This window comes from Fusarium phalaenopsidis (assembly GCF_050370095.1).
Source record: "Fusarium phalaenopsidis strain FUZ10S chromosome Unknown contig_32304, whole genome shotgun sequence".
Classification (NCBI taxonomy): domain Eukaryota; kingdom Fungi; phylum Ascomycota; class Sordariomycetes; order Hypocreales; family Nectriaceae; genus Fusarium; species Fusarium phalaenopsidis.
In genome coordinates, this window is record NW_028145404.1 from 4,553,267 (window position 1) to 4,574,563 (window position 21,297).

Here is a 21,297-nt window from a genome sequence, read left to right on the forward strand (position 1 = left end):
CTGCGATGATTTCCTTTCATTTAACCGCAAACTTTTCCCCTCAGAAATTCTTCATGACCCAGCGCTCTCATCCGACCTCATTACCGTCACTTTCCATCCCACAGCGCAAAGGTCAACAATCCACTCCCGCTCCGCCAAGGCTTGAGAACCCCATGTCCACTAGAGAGGTAGGTACTCATCTACGCAGCCTCGCCTTTTTATGAGACTATTATTTTCGCCTCTATGGGTCGTATTTCTGACTTGACTAGGTTCAAACAGACACCCCTCGGACTGAAGGCTTAGGGAATAAGGGGCAGCCATACCAAATCCAGCGCCTGCTCAATAACGACCCTGAGAACGACACCACTCTTTTAGGCTTTGTGTTTCAGCGCTCGCTGGCAAATGAGGTTGATCCTGGAGTTCCCGCCGAAAACTTGGTTCACTTCCCACAAACGAGCGGAGATTATTATTCTTTGGCCTCAGGAGCAGTCGGATATCACAAACAACGATCCGGCAGCCGTATCGGAAACATCAACGCACGCTTCGGTAGCGGTTTGGGCGGCTAGTTGTTGGATCCGGCTATCTTGGGATATATTCCCATTCTCATTTTGACTGCACAACCCTCATGTCGTCCCAAAGAATTTCTCAGCGTCAGGGTGTCAAAGGTGACGGTCCTGTACCGCAAAGCAACGCTCCCGACGCCTCTAAACGATCCGAAACCATGAAAAAACAACAACCAGATCTCAAACTTCGCTGCCCCATCCGTGCTCATGCCGACAAATGCCTTGATAATGGCATGGAGGTTGGGTTGCTCGCCTGCGAGAAAGGCAAGACCTTCCCAGCGATTGACAAACTCAAGTAAGTCGCATGCTCCGAAAGCTAGTTATTAGTCCCACTAATTTATGCCACAATGTAAGTGAACATCTATCCCGGGTCCATTCGCTCAAGTACATATGTCTGCCCTGCAAGACAAAATTCCCGTCCGTCAACAAAGCTCATCTGGCAAAACTGAGGCAGGACCATACTTGTGAAGAGAAACCCTGGCCTAAGGAAGGAAAACACGTCAATCAATGGAACTTGATGAGCCAGGAGCAGCATGATCGATGGTCCGTCTGGACAAGCTCTAACAATGAACGCCGTCAACCTGAAGATGGGCAACGAGAAAAGAAAGCGTTTTGGAGCTGGAGGAAGATCTATGAGAGACTCTATCCAAACACTGTCGACTTTCCAGCTGCATTTTCTCCAGGGGAGCGATTGGGTGATGATGATAGGACGGCTTCCGATGACATGGAGAAGAGCATTGACACTCAGCCGAGAGGGGAGGCAGAACAAACTCCTGTCGCCAACACTGGAGTCCCATCCAGACCGCCGACAGGCCCGAACTTTCTCAAGAGCAACGACCCGGTCTGGTTTGTGAATCCTCTCTCCGCTGACTTGGGGGTTGATCAGCAACGGTGCCCAGAAACAGAGAGCAGTGCCTCATGGCTCGAGACCTCGACTGGCCCTGGCTCCATGGCATACTCATCGACATCGGGCACCACCGAATATCTGAGGCCACAGACTCCCTCCTACAATCCCTTCACCAATGAAAATGCACCTGATTGGGTATTCCACATTGGTGATGCCCAGCCTTACACTGTTGAGAGGGACATGGACATCTTCGGTGGGAATCCGGAGGATTTCATCATCCAGGAGGCCCAGGCTTTCCCGAAGTGAGCGACTAAGGAGATTCCTGAGAAAAGGCTGCACAGAGGTTTGAGTTGTTGAGTGCCGAAGGATTTCTATAGTTAGCCCTGGGAATGAATGCTGGGTCAGAGTTGCATAAATGAACCAATGTGTCGTTCCCTAGTAACTGGTTTTATTTCACACCCTACAATTGCATGAACATTTTTGGTTTATCTGGAATGAGGCGAATTAGATGGAAGCTCGAGTCTTGACGTGTTTTTCGGTTAAAAATGTACTTATTCATTACTCGTGGGCATATCTAGCACTGAGGCTGTAATGTTGGTCGGCTCATGATCTCAGTAGTAGCTACCGCCCCCTGGCCTCTCGGCCTTGAACTTGGCTGGAACACAAGCTTGCATGATTTGTGGCGTTGGGCGGCACCTCTGAGAGCTGAATCCCCCCCTCTCGCTGCTGAGTGGCCAGCTTCTTGCACTTTGGGCGAGCGCGGGAGTCGAGAAGCCAAGAGCGCTCAGCCGCACGCACAGAAGCGTGATTGATGCGGGGTTGAGAGAAGAATGCCTCGTTGCCTGGGCATCAAAACACCCAACCTGCCTCAACTCAATAATCCCGTTTGTCTCATGCCTTGTGTGTTTTGACATCTGCCTTTCTACGAACTTGCCCCAGGCTCTGCACCCAGTCGCCCAGCTCAACAACGTCTTCGGCCCTCATGACAGGGTCTGGTGGAATCATCAATCGGCTAAGGGTGGCCATGGAGGGGGCTGGTTTGAAAAAGGCGACTGTAAGTTGCAGCCGCAAATCTCGGCTTTGACACCTCAATGCAGGAGGATGAGAGTCTGGAGTACGACGCCTTCATGACCTCGACGGAAATCACGGCACTGTTTGAGAACATGTGTCCTGAAACTCCGAATTTCCTCTCTGCCAATAAACAGCGTGATTCGGAAATCTCCAGATTGGTTGAGCCTGAATTCTTCTACGGATATAACCTCTCGTTACGTACTGCTCTCGTCGAAGCGAAGAACGCCAACTCGTCATTTTCGAGCCACTACCGAGTTGCTGTTCATTTGCATCTCCTCGCTTGCATCATAGCACTCGGTTCGGACGCCGAAGAGGCCACGAGTACCTGGGAGACCATCGTAGCTCTCAGGATGTCGGGTCATGCTGTATTGCGGCGAGGTATTACTCGTTCCCAGCTCGCCATGTGGGATTCGAGCGCGCGTGCATGGCTTGCAACGGGCGATAGATGCATGTCAAAGGAGAAAAGTCAGCTTGAATCCCTACTCCAGCATGTGGAGCTCGAGCTCGCCCCATGGAAGACGTTTCCTATCATCGCCGAAAGCTATACTGCAACACAGAGGGTTTCTGCCTTGATTAATGCATGGCTCTCCGCCTTAACCATCATGGAGAATCTGACATCGGGACAGCCTCAAGAGGTACAAGATGGAGAAGTACTGCGAGTGTTTCCAGCGTTCCATCTATACCCTGACGTGTATGTATTTGGATCTTGCAATGTCGAGGCTCATATGCATGATGCTGTGGTGCCACCGCGAGGCGTTCTAACCGTTGACTTGGGCCCTGGTGCCAAAGCGCCATCAAACAAGATCCTCCGGTCCGTATCAATACCCTATGTGTGATACTATGGGTATCTAGTGGTCCGATGTTGTGTTTTGCCTGCAGTCTCCTTACGAGGCTCATGTCAAATCCGGGTATGGGAGTAATCTCGGTATGGCACTTGCAAAGAGCCTGGCCAAACTCGTTGTTTGGTTTGAGCCTCTCCTACCCATTAGAATGCAACCTACTGGATCCGACTCCTTGTCAAGAAGGACCCCTCTTTTAACTCCAAGACCCTCTCGTCTCAGCAATTCATGCAACTCTTCCACGACAGCCAGCGCGACTACAACGGCATGTTTGGTACCGGTGACTGGAATTTCCAGTGGTTCCGCAAAGCTAACAAGAAGATAATTACATGGCACGGGGTATTTGGATTAAGATGTGATGTTCAAGCAAGGACGGGGAGGATAGAGCCGTCAAGAACCCATTCTCTCCTCAAGGTGCCACCGCTTCGAGTGGGGAGAGCGCCTGGGTAGACCCTGAGGGGTTGGCTCAATTTGGACTCGGCTCGGATGGCTTGATTAGGTTGTAGATCGCTGGCTGATAAAGATGCGCCATTCATCGATAGTGTGTGAGCTAAATTTTCCACCGGAGCGGATCGTCCATCAGCCGGAACGCCGTTCGAGTGAGATTAACTTGATTTTACAATAGTAGATGGCCTAGACCTGGCCATGGAGTGCGGTACGAGCTGAAAGAGTCCAACTATGTGAACTGGAGGCCCAAGCTGGAGGAAAAGCCTTCAACTAGCCCTACGCCGTGTCTCAGGAGAGAAATAATAGCGGTGGCAGGAGGAGTGATATAACATGAAGAGGAGCTGCACGCAGTCGTGTCAACAACCCCCTGTTTTCAAGTTCCTACATTCTCACTTCACCAACTTCACTCAGGCCATGCCATGAACCCTGACCAACAGCTTACAAAGGCCCTCCAGGCCCAGTTCGAGAACGACAATGCCGACGAAAACAGGCTTAGGGAAATCAATGATCAAGTCAAACACTCGATCATCCACTAGTATAACTGGGAAGAACTTCTCCATCCGATGCCAGTTCTGATACAGTCAATTGCAGCTTGTTTCGCTGCTGCAAGGTGCGGCATGACGCACGGTTACGGCCCCAACCAGCCGGTCGGAAAGTTTGAGAGTTTGACGCCAGTCTCTTGATCGAGCCTTTTGGGGCCAGCACTAACTATGGGATGGTAGGGAGCGGCTTGCCAGTAACTTGGACCGGTGCGGCGAACTCGGTGATCGAGCGATGATGCTATTTCACGAAAATATGCTTGGTGTTAGGCATGGCACCATGAATTTCGATTTTATGATATGATGAACGTAATGTTACTACTGAGAGATGTAAGGTGCTGATATGATTGCAGGCCGAGGACGTTGTGAGGTTTATGGAAGATAAGTGACCGGGCACCATTTACGAGACGTTTCATAGCTCTAACACTGAAGCTGTAGATCGAGAGTTGGCCGGCAGGATGCTTAAGTCCAGAGTCGATGAGCTCAAAAGGTATATCGATGGGGCTTATTCCAACATTAAAGAGATTGATGAGGCTCTGGAGAGGTGGTTGAACCACACCACGGCCTTTCATGCGGGCTGCCTTCAGATGCAATCGAGGATGAAGAACGAAGAGTGGGATACTGCAATGGATCAATTCAGATTCAGTCCCCAGGCGAACACTTCGGACGCACAAAGAAATGCAACAGAGAGATTTGGGAAACAAGTCGGCTCTGCCTTTGCGGCTTTAAAGAAGGCAGCTGAGATTTGCCCACCTGGGTAAGACGCCAGCCAAATTTTCTCTTTCATGGACTAATTGTTTTGATAGGAACGATATTCTGGGCCAGCAGGTCATAAGAGAGTTGGCTGATTTCGTCTCGACCTCTTTTGGCCAACTTCTCGAATCCTACACCCAGAACCTCTTGCCTGACAGACGAGGCGCACCGACTGAATACGTGCGAAGAAGGCAACTTCTCTACACTGACCCCGCCTACGCCGAAGTCAAGAGGAACATGGTCTACTTTGAGCTCATCAACGCGGTGGTGAACGGCGGTGACATGCGGTCATCTGAGAGTCTTTCCTTTGCCAAGCAGATGCTATCTGAAGCGAAGAATTCTTTTCAGTATCTTGTGACACGCAAAGAGCCTAGCCAACAGCTACTCTCAGCACTTGATAACGCCATCAACGTAAGTCGCAATCAGGACAGAAAGGGCACAAGCTGACTGTAGGATGCAGATTGCTAACCTATTGGGACCTGGAGGTGTCTATACGGGAATAAACGTGTACTCTCTGCAGCTTTCCTACAAGGCGACATACCTCTCTGTTCAAAAGCTGGCAGCTATCGGCCGGGCCCTGCCTGGGTCTGGTATAGGAGGGGTAAGTGGTGGTTATCCAGACATAAGAATTCCAAAGACCGGCCAGATACTGATGATTCATCCCAACAGGGACCTGTAATGGGTACGAGCCAAGATCTACGGTCGATTATCTCCAGAACGTATGTCGGGTCTATCCAATCCCAGGCCATCCTAGAGTCAGCCAAGTGTCGCTTGGCAACAAAGTAGAAGTATCTGTTTTAATCCCACGAGCTCTACAGCAAGACGCACGAGAAAATCGGCGAGCAGCTATCAAGGATCACAGAGATCATTCTGGAATTGACCGAACTCGCCGAGAACAACAAGATGGGTCTGGTGTGTGCCTCTGTATTCTCCCCGAGACCTCTTGGAGACTAACTCGAGCCTATCATAGGAGGAGATCAAGACTATTCTCATTCGGTCTGCCGAGCTGATTGCTCACATCAAGGGCCAAGTTATGACGTTGTGCCGTTTCTTCAAGGCAGCTGTCGCCGCCATCGACGCCATGACTACGTACATGATCAACCCTTTCCTGGAGATGGCTGATACAAGGAGCGGAGAGGGGAAGCGCCTTAGGAACTACAGCTTGGGCGATCTTAAGCGAACAGTGAGCCTCCTGCCGGCATTCTGACTTAGTCTTGGCTGACATATCTAATTCTAGGTCGCATCACAAGCCGCCATCACTCTCCGTGCATATGTCAGTGTGTTCAACGATTTCTCACGCCAGTGGTCCGGCATCTGTCACGACCCCATCATGAATGGCTTGGGAAGGACACAGCAGCTCCGCTTCAAATTTCCATTTAATGAAATTGCCTCCGAAATTGACCAGCTGCAGGGCTGGTCAAAGGTGGCACGAGGCCGAATGGCGAACATGAGCTACCAGGTATGAGTGCCCTCTCGGTTGAAGTTTTATGCACTGACCGAGGATTTCTTGTAGTGGCGCAAGGATGTGCTTCAAAAGATTGGGGAGCAGGATGACAAGGCCAAACTTGACAACAGAGACCTGACTCTTAAGCCGGAAACGCTGCAGGTGATTGATGCCGGAATGAGAGAGTTGGAGGTGTTGCCAAGGATGTTATCACGATGAGGTTTTACAATTCACCTCTTAACCAGTTTGGGTTGAACGACAAAGCTTGATAGGTAGTGGTATCATGGACTCATCTCTATACTCGTAATGTTATTGCTTCATCCCCTTGATACAATCATTCAAGCTGTTATCGTGACTGACTTAATCCATCCTAGCCTCAGCGCTAGCCCAGGTGATGCCATCTCCAATCCATCCTCGGTTAGCGTCACAAGGCGTGAATGACATTGACAAAAATGGAGCGCATCCAATCTCAAGTGGGGGTGCCTCGTGGTGAGCCATCTTGAACTCGACAACTCACCCACTGATACGCTTCCAAGTTCTTCTATACAGCTTCTAGACCATCTTTAATCCTTTATCTCCCTTCTGAATTATCCTTGCTAGCTTTTGGATGACCCCCGACTCCTCCTCCGGCGTCGGCATGGCTAATGCGCATCACCGAACCCTTGCCGCCGATCCCGGCGACGAATCCTTGGCCTCAGACCTGCATCTTGATCCTGGTGCTTTGATGGATCTTGATGCTTTGACCTTTCCACTTGGCGAAGGAGGATTTGGTGATGATGATTCGTCTTTCCAGCAACCGCACCCGGACTTCTTCAACACCTCAATAGAAGAGCTGTGGTCTGCTTCTCTGGCCCATTCCGCTTCCGAAGATAACATCGCCGATGTCTTCGATCAACATCTACACAATGATTCTGTACCCAATGGAGAGGCAGGACAAGCTAGCTCTGGTCCATCGAAGACAGGACATCTTCACAACCTCTCCGTCGACTCCGCAAACTCCGGATCCAGCGCTGCTGTCGCCGACGCAATCGCATCCCCAAGGAACCCTTCGCTCCCTCCCAAGATTGGCCATCGCTTCACCCGAGAATCAGCCCGCGTCCTCAAACGATGGTTTTCCGAGCACAGCGAACACCCTTATCCCAGCGAGGAGGAAAAGACTATGCTTCAGTGCCAGACCGGCTTGAGCCGAACCCAAGTGACCAACTGGCTGGCCAACGCCCGGAGGCGTCGAGCCGCGGATGGAAGTGCTCGTGCATCGTCAAGAGGTCGATCTGGATCAGCTCAAACATCGAGAAGAGCTGGAACGCCAATACCTCGAAGCAATACTTCTTATCGGAATATGGATCCTCTGCAGCGATGGGTTGATTCACCTCCTGAGAATGAACCTGCTGCCGCTTCTGCTATTGCCCGGGCGATGGCTTCCAGAGACGCATTGCCCTCATGTAAGTATCAACAAGCATATTGTTATAACCATTCTAACTCCTACTCTCAGTGACTCGGAGACACACTGGCTCCAGCGATGAAGGGTCGACTCATAGACGACGTCATGCATCCTCAGCGAGCAGCTTTGCCACCTCCAGTGCCTCGACCGACTCGCGATCCTCCAGGGGTTCGATAAGTGCATCTTCATCTCTCAGTAGAGGTCGTTCATATCGCAAGAGACGAACACAAAAGACATCTCTGGCCATTCCTCGACACGCCTTTCAATGCACCTTTTGTACTGAGACCTTCCGAACAAAGTATGACTGGCAAAGACACGAGAATTCGCTACACCTACCACTTGAACGATGGGTCTGCTCTCCTCACGGACCTACTGCCGTGAATCCAGAAAGCGATCAGACTTACTGCGTGTTCTGCGGTGTAGTTGATCCTAGCGAAACTCACCTCGCCACTCACAATCCCGCAGCTTGCCAGGAACGGTCTTTCAGTAGAAAAGATCATCTCAAACAGCATCTCAGATTGGTCCACAACGCTGGACTGATCGACCTCTCCCTGAAGCTATGGAAGGCTGAGAAGCCAGAGATTAAATCTCGATGCGGATTCTGCAAGGCAGAGTTGGAGACTTGGCTGGACCGAGTTGATCATCTGTCGAACCATTTCAAACTGGGTTGCACTATGGCAGACTGGTCTGGGAACTGGGGGTTCGACGAGTCGATCTTGGAGACACTGGAAAACGCTATGCCACCTTGTGAGTACCGCCTAGGGAGTGATTAAAGAGCAGCACTGACAGATCACGCCAGATTTGATTGACTTTGAAAGGGGAACCCCGTTTCCTTTTGAAGCCAGTGGCAAACCTCCAGATTCTCCCCGGAGCGCGTACGAGCTTCTCACTATCGAGCTGGCGTACTTTATTCAGAGCCATTATGACTCGACAGGAGACATGCCAAACAACAAAAGACTGCAGCTAGAGGCATGCCGCATTATCTTTGCATCTGAAGTCATGTTCCCTGAGGAGAATCCGGATATGCACGGTGGCTTCTCGTGGCTCAGAGACCTCATTCTGTCCTCACCTGATATCACTCAACAAGCCCGTTTCGGACCTATACGCTCACGAGCCGAGAGTAGGCTATCCGTCATGAAGATCAAAGGCAAGAATGCGTTGTTCGAGACCTGTCCGCTCGAATCCCACTTGCATGCATTTGTTCATGCGAAACGCGCCGCTGGAGTACTGGTTGTGCAAGACCACGAGTTGCAGAAAGAAGCTTGTAGGATCATCACTCTCATGGAGGACGACATGGGATCAACTCCAGACTTTGTGGCAAACTGGTTGGTTACGCTGATCAGCAAGTCGACCGACTGGCTTCATGACTTTCGTCGACGGGCAAACCTGCTTTTGAAGGATGACTTGTGGAGCAGCGTTCCTCAGAGTGGCTCAAGCTCTCTACCGACTTGGATGACGAATGACCGCCAGGTGCTCGATCTACTTTCAAACGACCTGGGGCCGAGAAACTGGGCAAATACCGGCTTGTTGGGTTTGAACAATGCGGACACTGGCATGGAACATGGCGGTCTTCCAAACGGCCAAACCAGCTCAACAGACCTTGTTGAACCATGGCTAGGCCATTCAACCGTACCACAAACATCACTCAGAAGCGCTAAATCACCTCTACCGGCAGCCCCAACCACTGAGTGGCCTGTTTCTGCCGGGTCTGGAGAAAGCCCAGGTACACCAGGGACGGGACTGAGCGAGGGCGACTCAAGTCTCCGACCTGCCTGGTTAAAGACGGGAATCTTTATCCTGAACGACTCGAATCACCACCGATGGCTGAAGCGCGAGCTCGCCAGATGGGTGACGGCAACAATGTCACCCAATAACCCCAACTGCCACGTTCCATCCGACGAGGAACTGAGGCATCAAGCTCGTTGCTTGTTGTTTAATGAGTGAGTCCTAATTCTTTTCATCGTCCACACGCTCTGTTCTGACGGCGCTTAGTGACGATCCTTGGAACCAAACTGCGGCGGACAGTCCGCAGTGGCTGGATGATTTTAAGCGTGATTGCGGCATCCTCTAGCCAGAGAAGTAAGGTATCAGTTTGGCCTCGACAGACGGAGTACTTCTAGTCTCATCCAGATAGACATTGCGGATATGCTTAAGCAATGATACAAACCCAATATCTATTTGGTGCATAGAAGCCCGGTGACCGAATGGCAAATTCCATGTCGTGTTAGAGATGGGCTTCCATCATTCTATTTGCTCTCACCGTCAACCCCGTTGCTTTGCTCCTTCTCAGACGGCTTGCCTAACTCTTGAGCGTCCTTTCGCCCCTGTTCAACCTGGCCGTGGATCATGTTGGCGAGACCCCAAACATCCATTGATACAACAATAGCTCGGAATCCTTGCTCTATCAAGCTCGGCACCATGCCAGGGCCCATGGCAGCACTAGAACCAGGTTAACAACAATATCAAGCATCATGCAATCAAACTCACCCAACAAGAGGTATGCCATTCTCGCGTCCAGCAGCTGCCCACTCCCCCATAGCAGCAGCCAACGTAGGATGAGGCTCGCCGCCCAGCTTCAGTGGGATACCAGCATCTGCTGAGAAATCGCCAGGTCCAAACAGCATGGCTGACACGCCTTCGACAGCAGCAATATCACGGGCGTTCTTGACACCCTTCACGCTTTCAATCTGTGCAATTACGGCAATATGGCGGTTCGCAGTCTTCATATTGAACGAATCCTCCTCGTATAGCGAGGTATCGGAGATGCCAGGAGTAAAGACCCAAGGGCTGAAAGAGCGTCGGCCAACGGGTGCTGTTACATGTAAGTATTACGCGAATATTCTTCCGGTTCTGCCCAAAAGTCTTAACTGACGGTAGTAGATAGTTTTGATGATCTTTTCGACCTCTTCTGCACTCTCGCAGCAAGGTATCACGATACCCGATGCACCTGCGTCGAGAGCCGTCGTTAGACTGACCTCGTCGTGCTTGGGCACTCGGACGATGGCCATGGTCTTTCCCTCTGAGTGATGTTGGACTGCATGGATGCAACTAAGATGGGTGAGAAGAAGCCCTCGTGTGCAGCCAGGATTTCATACTCGTGAAGGGCAAGTCGGTCATACATGCCATGCTCGACATCAAGCCAGATAAAGTCGGGCCTTGTAGAGGCAATCACCTAGCCACGTTGTCAGCGACTGGAGCGTATCTTGCACTAGCTCAGATAATGGACCTTGGTCACAAAAGGGCTTGGGATGCCTTGTCCAACACCAAACATAGTCTTGGAGGGGTCCTCGTGTGCTGCTTTCAGAGCTTCCTTGAGGTTTCCGGGGAAGGTCAAGAGTGCTGAACGCCATGGTGCCCGGACATGCAGGTCAGGCTGATCAAGATATCCTTGGTTAGACATTTTGGATGAAGAGGTTGACACGTGAAATAAGCTGGCTGGTAAATAATCGCCATGTGAAACGGGGGCATCACATTATTTATACCCTTACTTTAGGTCTTACAACAGCGTCACACTTGCACCTCAACTGTCACAACAACACATTGACAAGCGATGTTCCGCGCTTGTTTCGGATCGGATATGTGCTGGTAACTCCGCGTCAGCTGCCAAGTCCGCATTGCATAAACAATTCGAATCACTTTCTCTTTCCGGTCTAGTTGATAAGCTGTATGATCCATAGGGATTGCTACTTTGCTGATCAACTCACTCAGCATCAGCGGTGGAACTGGTAACTCGGATTACCGAGCGGCGGATCAACACCGAGTGTGACGTAGAAACACGGACTTCGGCTTACACCAAGACGCGAATCGGAGCTTTAGTGGGTAAATCCGCAAATGAGAGAGTTAATAGTATCAGCTTACGCCCTCCTTGAGACGTGTCATAATAACCATGAATAGTAATAATCTCAGCTTACCCACTTGTTGGTTTGTTTAACGAGATGCATGTCAGATCCGCGTAATATATATAGGTACTGCCTTGCTGATTATTGGACACATGTAGTCCCTAGTGTCACTATTGATAACGTTATTGTGTTTTCTCAATGGAGCGCTTCTTTCTGGAAGTACTAAGCGCACCATCTAGCCTTCTGGATTCGAACAATCAAGGTTAGAGATATAAACTGGTAGGCGTAATAGATGATCACCCACCTCTCATCGTCGCCCTCCGCAATCTCGCCTGTGATACCTCGGCCTGGGATGTGGCAACAACATCGGCCTCCAAAACAGGAATATTATCCAATGGATCGAGCTGGTTGATCTTGTTGGACATGTATGAAGGCGGATTCGCCTTGAACACAGCTTGGACATCGCCATGAGGTGAAAATCCAGTAAACTGCCATCCAAACCACGACTTTTTGTTTCGAGGCTTTGAACCCTGGATTCTTCGTTCAAGTATGCTGATGAGAAGTAGAACCGGAGCATTGATAACCCGTATCAAGAACACGTTGATGGTGTGAAAGCGTCGGTTGGAAACAACGAACTTGAGCGGGAGAAGCGTGATCAAGGCGAGAATATTCAATGGGGGAGGGTATGAAAAGATGGAGTCGCTTTTGACGCTCTCAAAGATTAAGACCGTTCTGTGGAATCTGATCTCGGCGCTTTCGTTGGCTACGATTTGACCAAAGGTGTTTGTCAACATGGCCACCAGGATGGTTAAAAAGAGTGTGTTTCCAAGGAAGGCAAAGGCCACCATGAGTATAGGACCAAGGATGACGTGAAAGTTGGCAGATTCTCCAATTCCTGTGCCATCGAGGCCGAACCAGATCCAGAGGAGCCATTTGGTTACGGTAAGCCACCCGGGCGTCCTGTCGTCTTCGAGTTGATCCGTGGTTGTAAGCCATTGCAGGGCCAGTAGGAACCCGGTGAAACACCAAAAGGCCAAGAAAGTGAGTAGGGTAAAGTCTTTCATGACGGCGTGCAGAGAAATAAAGACGACATTTTCGGGCATAATGTTGAACGCAACCCGTGAGAGAAGAATCGGAGCCGCGACGCAGAGGACATGAAGACCGTATCCGTCAGCCAAAGCGTCGTTTCCAAGATCAAATACCCTCATGACAAAATAGATAGCAAAGATAAATATAAAGCTGGCGTCGAGAAAAGACCATAGGCTTTGGGAGTGTAACTCCCAGCCATGCTCAATGATAGCTGCAAATTCTTGCAAGACCCAACCAGTGGTATAGATGGAAAAGGCCAGCTCCCATAGGGTAAAACCCTGGTGTCTGTTGACCATAGTAAAGATATAAAGGGTCAAGAGAACCAGAAACTGGGCCGATTCGATGACGACTCGGGTGCGAGGAACAATCAGCCGATGATGATCAAGCAAGCGAGCTTGTTTGGGGTTATAGATGGAGATGGGTAGATGCTTGTAGTGATCAGGGAGGATGTCGACAAATGACAAGGGTGTGTATGTGATTTGGCCTCTGTTAATGGCATCGACGACACGATGGCATGTGGCCGAGCTGATGAAGAACTTGCTTTCCGAAACGATGGCGAGTTCAAGAGCCGTGAGCTTCATCTCATGGCCGCCACGTTCCTGGACGGGCCACTGCATGTGCCTCCATTCCTCTTCGAGATCGCTGGGAGCCCCTTGGAAGGGATCAAAGCCTTCGACAAGGATACGTGCTAACACGAGAAGCCCTATCTGGCCTGAATTGGCTTCATGGAAACGGCGGAGAATTTGAGTTGCCACCAGCTCACACAGCGTAGCCCGGGTAGCATTGACGCTTTGGTGTGCCAAGTCGGACTGCTCACGCAAAAAGTGAACCCTGTTGGCGAGAAGACAGTAGACTGAGACAGGCAAGTTAGATCTGGTCTATGAGTTTCTCAGCTATCCAGCATGTCTTACTGATGGATATGTCGTTGGGATCGTAAAGGCGATCTACCAAAGGCCTGACCAGCAGAGCATTCAGCTTGGGGACGCGAAAGCTCTCGATTGTGTACGAGTCGTCTGTCCACGGGTTAGCAACTTTTCCTCGGGATTCATGGAGATTCTGAGCCTACCAATAGAGGCAAGAAACAACCGCCTGATACTGAACTCCATATCTGTTAAAGCACTACTTTTCCTCATATCCGTGTGTGACTTACCGGTGAATGTTCAAAAAGACTTCAGTGGACGCTTCATTTGATGGCAGGCATATATCCGCCTCACCGTCATCGTCGGCGAGCTGGTTGGCGTCGTCAGTGCAGAAGTCCATGACCTTGGCCTTTGAACACAACTGAAATCGACTGGATACGAACAACAGTGTCGCAATGATGAATAGCTTAGCACTTAAAGTAGGGGCAAGCTTCTCCTGAAAGTAGAGACCTGGGGAAAATCCCTCACTGTCGCCGAGGAGTGTGTGGCGCAGTAAAGACTGACTGCTAGATGACGCATGACCATCAAAGTTATGCAAGTACCTCTACCTCGATGCCGACGCTATTTAAGAGCAATCCCCTTCGCCCGCTACCTTGTCACGAGGGACCACTCACGGCCATTGCCCTGTTTTGTCATAGCATGGCTAGTTGGGCATCACAACGGCCCTAAGTTGAAAACCTGGGGATTGATAGATACACACTACGTCTATCGAGCATAAACTTGCACGCCTTGGAGATCCCACCTACATCGAGTACGGTACCGAAGAAGCCGCTGCATGGAGTTATCTCTCTGTCTGGGCGAGGAGAGAAGAGTCTGGCTCAAGCGTGATTCGAGTGATACACCCTAAGCACTGGTATCTGGCACATACGAGCTGATGCCTCTACCTCGACAGCGCTGACACGAGTACAGAGGATAGGGTTCAAGAGGCCGCTCAAAATGACTTTTCCATTAACTCTGGAGATATTATTGTTTTCGGAGAACGTGCCATACTTTTCTTTCCCCCTTGTAGTTGCTAACGTTGGCAGTGCCTTTGTCTTGCTCGGCTTAAGAAGCACTGTACCCTTTAGCTTTTTTGTCCGCAAGTTCCCCATGACCAGCTCTTTCACAATATTCCACTCCACCGAGTTTTGTTTCTCATTGTATACTATCTCGCTGGCCCCATCTGATTCAAAACCTCCGAAATCGATGGCAGCCCTGGTCGAAAGGGTCGTGGCTGGATCGCGGTGCCTGGCCCCATGGATCGGGTGCTCGGGATAGCCTGAAGGGGAGGCAGCTCTTGGGTAACCTATCGATCCATTAGGCTGTATATTGGCGCGGTGGGAAGTGGGAACTTAACTCTTAGTCTCGGGCGTCGTTGCGCCCATAGGTCAGTGAGGAAGAGGACTCGCCGAGGCTCAGCGGGTGGTTCGGGACGGGTGGTAGCGATGAGGCCGGTTGCCACGTTGAGGCGACTAAAGAGTAAGTCATTGCCCGATGATGGATGTCCAGGGAACGCACCAGAGAGGGCAAGTCAAAGAGCGCTGTAATAGCCACGGATCGATACAAGCAGGATGGAATCGATGGCCACAAGGCAACGGGCGGAACTCTACGCCCCTTCCAAAGTCTTCGGTGCAGATTGAACAGCTCTGCAGACTATCCGTCTGCCCCAGGGAGAGGTTCCCACCAGTCCTTGAAGCATCGGTCTTGGTACCACGATACTTCTTCACTGGCATCAAGCTTAGTGCCTCTGGGGTGAGACACAGATTCCTCTCAGGGGAGTCGTGCATGGTTCGATGTGAAAAGAAGCGTCTGACGCCCCTGGCACCAAAAATGATGGGTGCGAGCAGTATCAGGATAGACACAAGGATAGCCAGTATGATGGCGACCTTGGGTGGGTTGCGGCGCTGATCATCAACGGCCCTCGTAGCCAAATTAGGGACTAGATTCATGCCCGGAAAAGGAACCAGCGAGCAGGGAGTGACATGGAGGAGGGAGGGAATGGCAAAGCTAGAACCCCGATCTTAAAAGCACCGGGAACATGCGGTGTGGTGTGTCCAACACAACCAAGTCAGATGACTCTCACTATGAGAGATTTTCGTTGCAGTGTCTAATTGGATGATCCGACGAGGGACAGTCCCGGGCCTGTCGCTACACACGCTTCCCCGGAAAGTGTTGCATGTGAAATCTGATCGATGAATGGCAATTTAGATGCTTGTCATGTCCTTTGCTTGGCACTATTGCACATCTGGCTTCCCGGTTGGCCTTGGCATTCCCACAGTTTGTGACAAGATCCCTGACCGTTGAAGCTCGCCTTGCCTATTTTACAGTGGCTGTTGGTTACACGAGGCGGGACACGCCAAGAAATCCCTCAAAGGCCGGATCAGGTATACCGCAGTCATTTCCCCATCGCCACCGAGTCATCGCTCCCATATTACTGACAAGGTAACTGTTGTGTGACTCACTGATTGGTTTCTTTCTTTCTTTCTTTCTTTCTTTTTTTTTTTCCCTTCTTTTCCATTCTTCTTTCTTTTTGGTGAATTTAGAGCATATGAATTTGCAGATGCTTGAAGACTCTAGAGTTAGGTAGGGGTGGCCGCGACACGACAGAGGTACTTCGAGATTGATGCGAGCACTTCGAGTGCCCACGGCTTTTGGTCATATCTCCTCTTACGAAGATATGGAAGTGAAGTGCTCTTTGGAGAAAGAAAAATGCATTGCATTCAATAATGTTGGCGATGCTTTTACTATCCGCGTACCTGGCAGTCCTATGTATCACCCCGAGCTCATTTCAACTAAAGGAGAATAGAGCCCTAATTCGAGATCACCGTGTAGTATATGTTCGTGCCTGCGGAAAAGACCTTGCGCAGTAATCTTCCTAACCAACCTAGCTGCAAGACCAACAGATAGCGGAATCAAGATGATTTGGGAGGGTCCTCCAAAAGTTGCCCATCGGGTAACATAATGGCTCGGTCAAGGGCGTAGGGAAGTCCTCGGTGGCGGCCTCGGATCATCATCAGGCACATTACGACCTTGCTAAAGGTTCCAAACATGCCTGACAGAGAGGTGGTGGCTGTTGGGTAGCCGAGACTCAGGCCAACGTTGCCACTAAGATTTATGAGTCACAGTCCGCCAAGAGTTGGCGATGGGGTCACTTACTATGCCGAAGTCACCTCGAAGAGAATCGAAAAGACAGAGAAGGCCTAACCACGATTAGATGCGCTCATTCGTCAAGAGTATGCTGTCTTCTTACCGGTTCATCAACATTGGCAACCCTGTCTGATTCGGCAATGATGATGCAAAAGGTGCCCAAGAAGATATACCACAAATCGAAGCCAAGCTGGTTCTTCATATGCGTCACCAAATATGACTTGCCATTTTCCTCATTCGGTGATTCTTCATCCTTCCAGAGCCCGAGTGACTTCTCCTCATAAGTGTTGGAAGAGCGAATACTGAGAGCGATGGGAAAGATGGCGATGTACATCATAATTAGTAGGCTGAGCTGCACAGCTGGGTCGACGTTAGCCAAATTGAAGGTGGCTGTGCCGGTATGACGCGCTGAAGCAGCCTGGAAGATGGCGGCCGGGATACGCGCGTCAAGGGATAAGGAAGCAACTTCGGGATTATGGAGGTCAAGAAGGATGATGAGCAGAACGTCGACAAAGTTGAGAGCAAAGATGATGGCGAAGAGGATCCAGGTTGGTTGACTTGGGAAGAGCAAGGTGTAGCATCTACGCGGGTGGTTGAGCAGAAACGCAAGGGGCTCCTGGGTAGGAGAATGCCTGGGTGTGACCTTGGCCATGATCCAAATGACCAGGCGGAGGAAGACTGGATATAGCGTATTGCCAGCAAAAGCGAGGAAGCTCATGAGGATCATGGGAAATTTGGCATCGCGGAACGATATCATGGAGTCGGGCGTGAGTGTGAAGCCCAGGTTGTCCACCATCGTCTGGGCAGAATAAATGGCCCTGTACAATGCGTCCATCTCAGCCAATTGCTTCCGAGGTTCGATTCAGACGGGAGTACTTACCACCAGTTTTTGTCCTGTGCAGTTGACTCTAGATAGTCCCTGTACTTGGGGTTTGCCGTCTGGATCCAGCCCACGAGGCAGATGACGCCGAACAGGTGCATACCAAAGAAGTAAGCTCATGGCCGGTTAGCATGCACTCTATGAAAGAAAGACATTGCGCATATTATAAACTCACCGGTTGCAATCTTGAGCAGGAGCTTCAGGCTGCGATACTCGATACCACCCAGCACCTCCAAGTCATGGGAAGTCAGATTACGGAACTGCGAGTTGCGGCCAATAGTGGCCTGGCGCGAGAGGAACGGCGTGTCGTTCAAGGCTGGCTGCTTCTGGGGGGCGGGAGTCGGAGGTCGAGGTCGAGGCTTGGTCTCGGATCCAAGAAGCAAGATGGACGCAGCAACATCAGCGACACGATCCATGGAACGAGCTGCGGTTATCTGGAGGCCATCACGGTCACTCAATCGGCGACGAAGGCGTAAGGATGGGCCCCCGTTATTGGAGGTCGAGCTGGACACTGGCTTGATGTGGTCGTCTTGGATCTGTTAGCATGTGCTTCTCTTGGGCAAGGGCCATACCATTGTTGTCATTGATGGCTTCTACCAAAGAGAGGATTAGCCATAATACCGAACAAGAAAGTTACAGAGCCATACCATCATCGCTATCGACATCAACCCTCGCTCTTCCGGTCTCTTCAACAATGGGGTGTCCTTGGTGTGTCAATAATGGTTACGCTACCCATCAGGGTTCGAGAGGCCTTACCACGTTCACGGTCCCTCGGCGATGGGATGTAGAGGGTGGTGTCGTCTTTATGCTTCTCAGTAGAAGGGTCGAAACTGATGGTGGTGGTGCGCGCGATCGGCCTTGCACTATCCGGGTTTATCACCGGAGCTTGACTAGGGTTCTTGCTGGTTGTTCCGGCATCGTTACCACTTGCTACCGCCGCTGGAAGCCTGCCAGCTGTGTCAGGGGCCTCTATCGTCGACGTATCAGGAATGTCTTCGGGGTCCGCCTCAGAACCACCGCGCTGTCGGCGAGGGTGGAGTTGGGGAGCTAGTCACGCCACGATGTTAGCCCCCTCATTCACTCATAACTCGATACGAAGCGCCGCAGCCATGCTTGAAGGATCCCTCACCCAGGCGCTTAAGGTGGCTCCTGAACCAGTGCAGGCGTACGATGACGACAATAATGTTGACGAAGCCGAGGTTCGTAAGCATAGGAACAAAGTAGATGTAGAGCTGTTGGTAAGTCTTGAGCTCCTTTACATCGACTCTACAAAGACGAAGAGCGGTGAGCAAAAGAAACAGAGGTGGATAAGAGACGTACGTATTCAGGCCAGACTCCGTCGACGAGCTGGAGCCGAAAAAGAAGCAATCAATGGCCGTGAGATTTCCGTAAGGGTAGAGAATGGGAATGGCAAGCAAACACATCAGTATGATGTACGCGTCTAGGCAAATCCGTCATCAGTCATGAATGCAAGATACCTCGTGTGAGAAGTGGGTAGCATCACAATGCAGAGTCAAAAAGTTAATGGGCGGCATCCACATGATGGGCGAGAGGAGGCAGCTGGTACAGAGACTTCAGTTCGAGAAGCAATGCAGAGGTAGCAAAGGTACTGAGAGAAGGAAAACAGGGGAGAGGAACTTTTTATGTGATACTCTTCATTTTGGGTGAGCAATTTATTTCCCAGACCTTCCGGCTCCTCGGTGACGATCCTGATGTGGTTAATGAGGAGAGGGCTTGTCAGATACATGCTAAAAAATGCCAAGCAAAGCTTGATTTGACCCTTGTTCGATTCACCGACGGGGGAAACAAGGCTAGCCACTTCTTGGCTAGCGATGGACATTCAGGGGGGGCACAGCCTCCAGCTGGAGGCCTCAGTCTACCAACCAAGGCGCGAGGGGGCGCTCGGGGGTGAGATCAGGTGTTGATTAAGCTCGTCATGGCATCACACATCCCGGTTCGATGCCGGTCTATCAAGGGAGCAGAGGGAAATCCTCCGGTCCGGAGATGACGTTGAGCAGGGGGCTGTGAGCCTCCACGCGTACGGTACCAACCCCTCACCAGTTGGATAGCGCTGCTTCCAACGAATCTCCTGCATTACACGGCATGATCCACATCTAGGGTTCGCCCTGAGTGAATGGCCATGGTGGTGGGAGGAGCGGGACGATCAGACCTGTTGTGGAATCAGCGACAGATGGCGCTGAGACAAGATAAACAAGGTACTTGGGAGAGACAGAGTAGCCTTACTCGGTATCCCGTTTGGCGTGGAGTACATAAGAGAAAAGAGACGAGAACAACTAATTCGACAACAGCATTCCGTCACTTACTGATGTCAGCGGGCGTATTACCCTGGGTGTGGCTTTGTGATATAGGGTCTCAGCCCGCTCATCATTTCCCATGTAAGCAATCCCGCTTCGTTGATAACCAACAGCTGGTCTGTGTATAGGGTTGCGATAACATGTTGAAACAATTTCCATTGAATTGCAGACACTACGCGCGGGGAACACACCCACCGCCTCGCATGCCGCGCTAACTCAAATATTAAGCTTCTCTTCCCTCCGCTTCCCTCGTGTACGCTACAGGAACAAAGAAAACAGAGTTTACCAGCCCGGAGATGAGTAGCGGGTGGATCATAAATCCACAGAGTCGTCATCCGGTCTGCTGAGTGGCCACCGTGACGCGTTGTTGACGCTGAACAAGTTCAAATCTCACATGGCCAGGTTCTCCATCTCGTACCCTCAAACAAGCTTAATTGTTTGGTTGGCGACATTCTTGAAGAGATCCGTTCCTCCACTGTAAGCAAACAACGTGAAACACCCAACTCGGTAGAAAGAGTCAGGCTCCTCTGCAGGATGGATGACCATCCCCCACGCATTCCTCGGTAGGCCTTCATGCTTGCAACACTCGCAGTTTTCACTGTCGACGTAGTCTTTCCAAATAGTACGACACAGGGGATTGCGCTCAACAAAAGCGCTGTGCATCTCCTTGTGGTTCTCTTCCGGGTTCGCGTACCATATCAACAGATTCCAGTTAATCGTGGCAGCGCAGCAACTCAACAGCAGTAGCAGTCGCATCCTCCCCGGTCGCTGAACTGTGCTAACTTCCGAGGACCAATCCAAGTAGCACGTTCCGTAATTGTTTGCAAAGTATCCCAGTGCCAGACGACCCCTATGGCCACGGGGCTTCATCAGCACGTCTGAAGGAAAAGGAGCCACCTTGCCGGAAACCTTGATGGAGCCACCTTTCAACCGCCCAAAAGGATTCTTCCCCCACAAGTCCATATTGATTTCTTTCAAAGTAAACTCGGGCCGTGAATGGGAAGGAAGGGGCGGATCGGATTGGGTTATAAAGCCAGACATCTCACTTGCGTTGTATTTTCTGCCTGTCAACCTTTCAAACCGATTCTGCTGTGATGACCAACTCCAAGACGGAGCGATGTATGGCCGCTGATGTCGAATTCGTCGTAGAGTTTCCTCCAAGTCTCCAGGATCGGGGACCCTGACTTGCCAAAGGAGGTCATAGT

General features: G+C 50.9%; 4 protein-coding genes across 4 annotated transcripts; 1 reads left to right on the forward strand and 3 right to left on the reverse strand.

The window, feature by feature from the left end:
* Positions 1 to 4,911: 4,911 nt before the first annotated feature.
* LRP88_10657 (homeobox domain-containing protein) lies at positions 4,912 to 9,994 on the forward strand (the record flags this gene model as incomplete). Its single annotated transcript, XM_083247109.1, has 12 exons — positions 4,912 to 5,042; positions 5,092 to 5,449; positions 5,499 to 5,639; positions 5,849 to 5,950; positions 6,009 to 6,221; positions 6,276 to 6,497; positions 6,552 to 6,667; positions 7,083 to 7,924; positions 7,975 to 8,221; positions 8,441 to 8,670; positions 8,723 to 9,863; positions 9,916 to 9,994. 12 exons carry the CDS (start codon positions 4,912 to 4,914, stop codon positions 9,992 to 9,994), a joined length of 3,822 nt encoding a protein of 1,273 aa, XP_083098222.1.
* Positions 9,995 to 10,169: 175 nt separating this feature from the next.
* Positions 10,170 to 11,323, reverse strand: LRP88_10658 (HpcH/HpaI aldolase family protein; the record flags this gene model as incomplete). The annotated part of the gene is made up of 5 exons (XM_083247110.1): positions 10,170 to 10,362; positions 10,411 to 10,735; positions 10,796 to 10,971; positions 11,019 to 11,095; positions 11,150 to 11,323. 5 exons carry the CDS (start codon positions 11,321 to 11,323, stop codon positions 10,170 to 10,172), a joined length of 945 nt encoding a protein of 314 aa, XP_083098223.1.
* A 735-nt stretch (positions 11,324 to 12,058) lies between these two features.
* LRP88_10659 (uncharacterized protein) lies at positions 12,059 to 14,159 on the reverse strand (the record flags this gene model as incomplete). The annotated part of the gene is made up of 4 exons (XM_083247111.1): positions 12,059 to 13,704; positions 13,763 to 13,864; positions 13,918 to 13,946; positions 14,002 to 14,159. The coding sequence occupies 4 exons, from the start codon at positions 14,157 to 14,159 to the stop codon at positions 12,059 to 12,061; spliced, it is 1,935 nt and encodes a 644-aa protein (XP_083098224.1).
* Positions 14,160 to 16,662: 2,503 nt separating this feature from the next.
* Positions 16,663 to 19,318, reverse strand: LRP88_10660 (cation transport protein-domain-containing protein; the record flags this gene model as incomplete). Its single annotated transcript, XM_083247112.1, has 9 exons — positions 16,663 to 16,855; positions 16,907 to 16,950; positions 17,001 to 17,715; positions 17,778 to 17,892; positions 17,953 to 18,306; positions 18,534 to 18,824; positions 18,907 to 19,043; positions 19,098 to 19,218; positions 19,282 to 19,318. 9 exons carry the CDS (start codon positions 19,316 to 19,318, stop codon positions 16,663 to 16,665), a joined length of 2,007 nt encoding a protein of 668 aa, XP_083098225.1.
* Between the last annotated feature and the right edge of the window lie 1,979 nt (positions 19,319 to 21,297).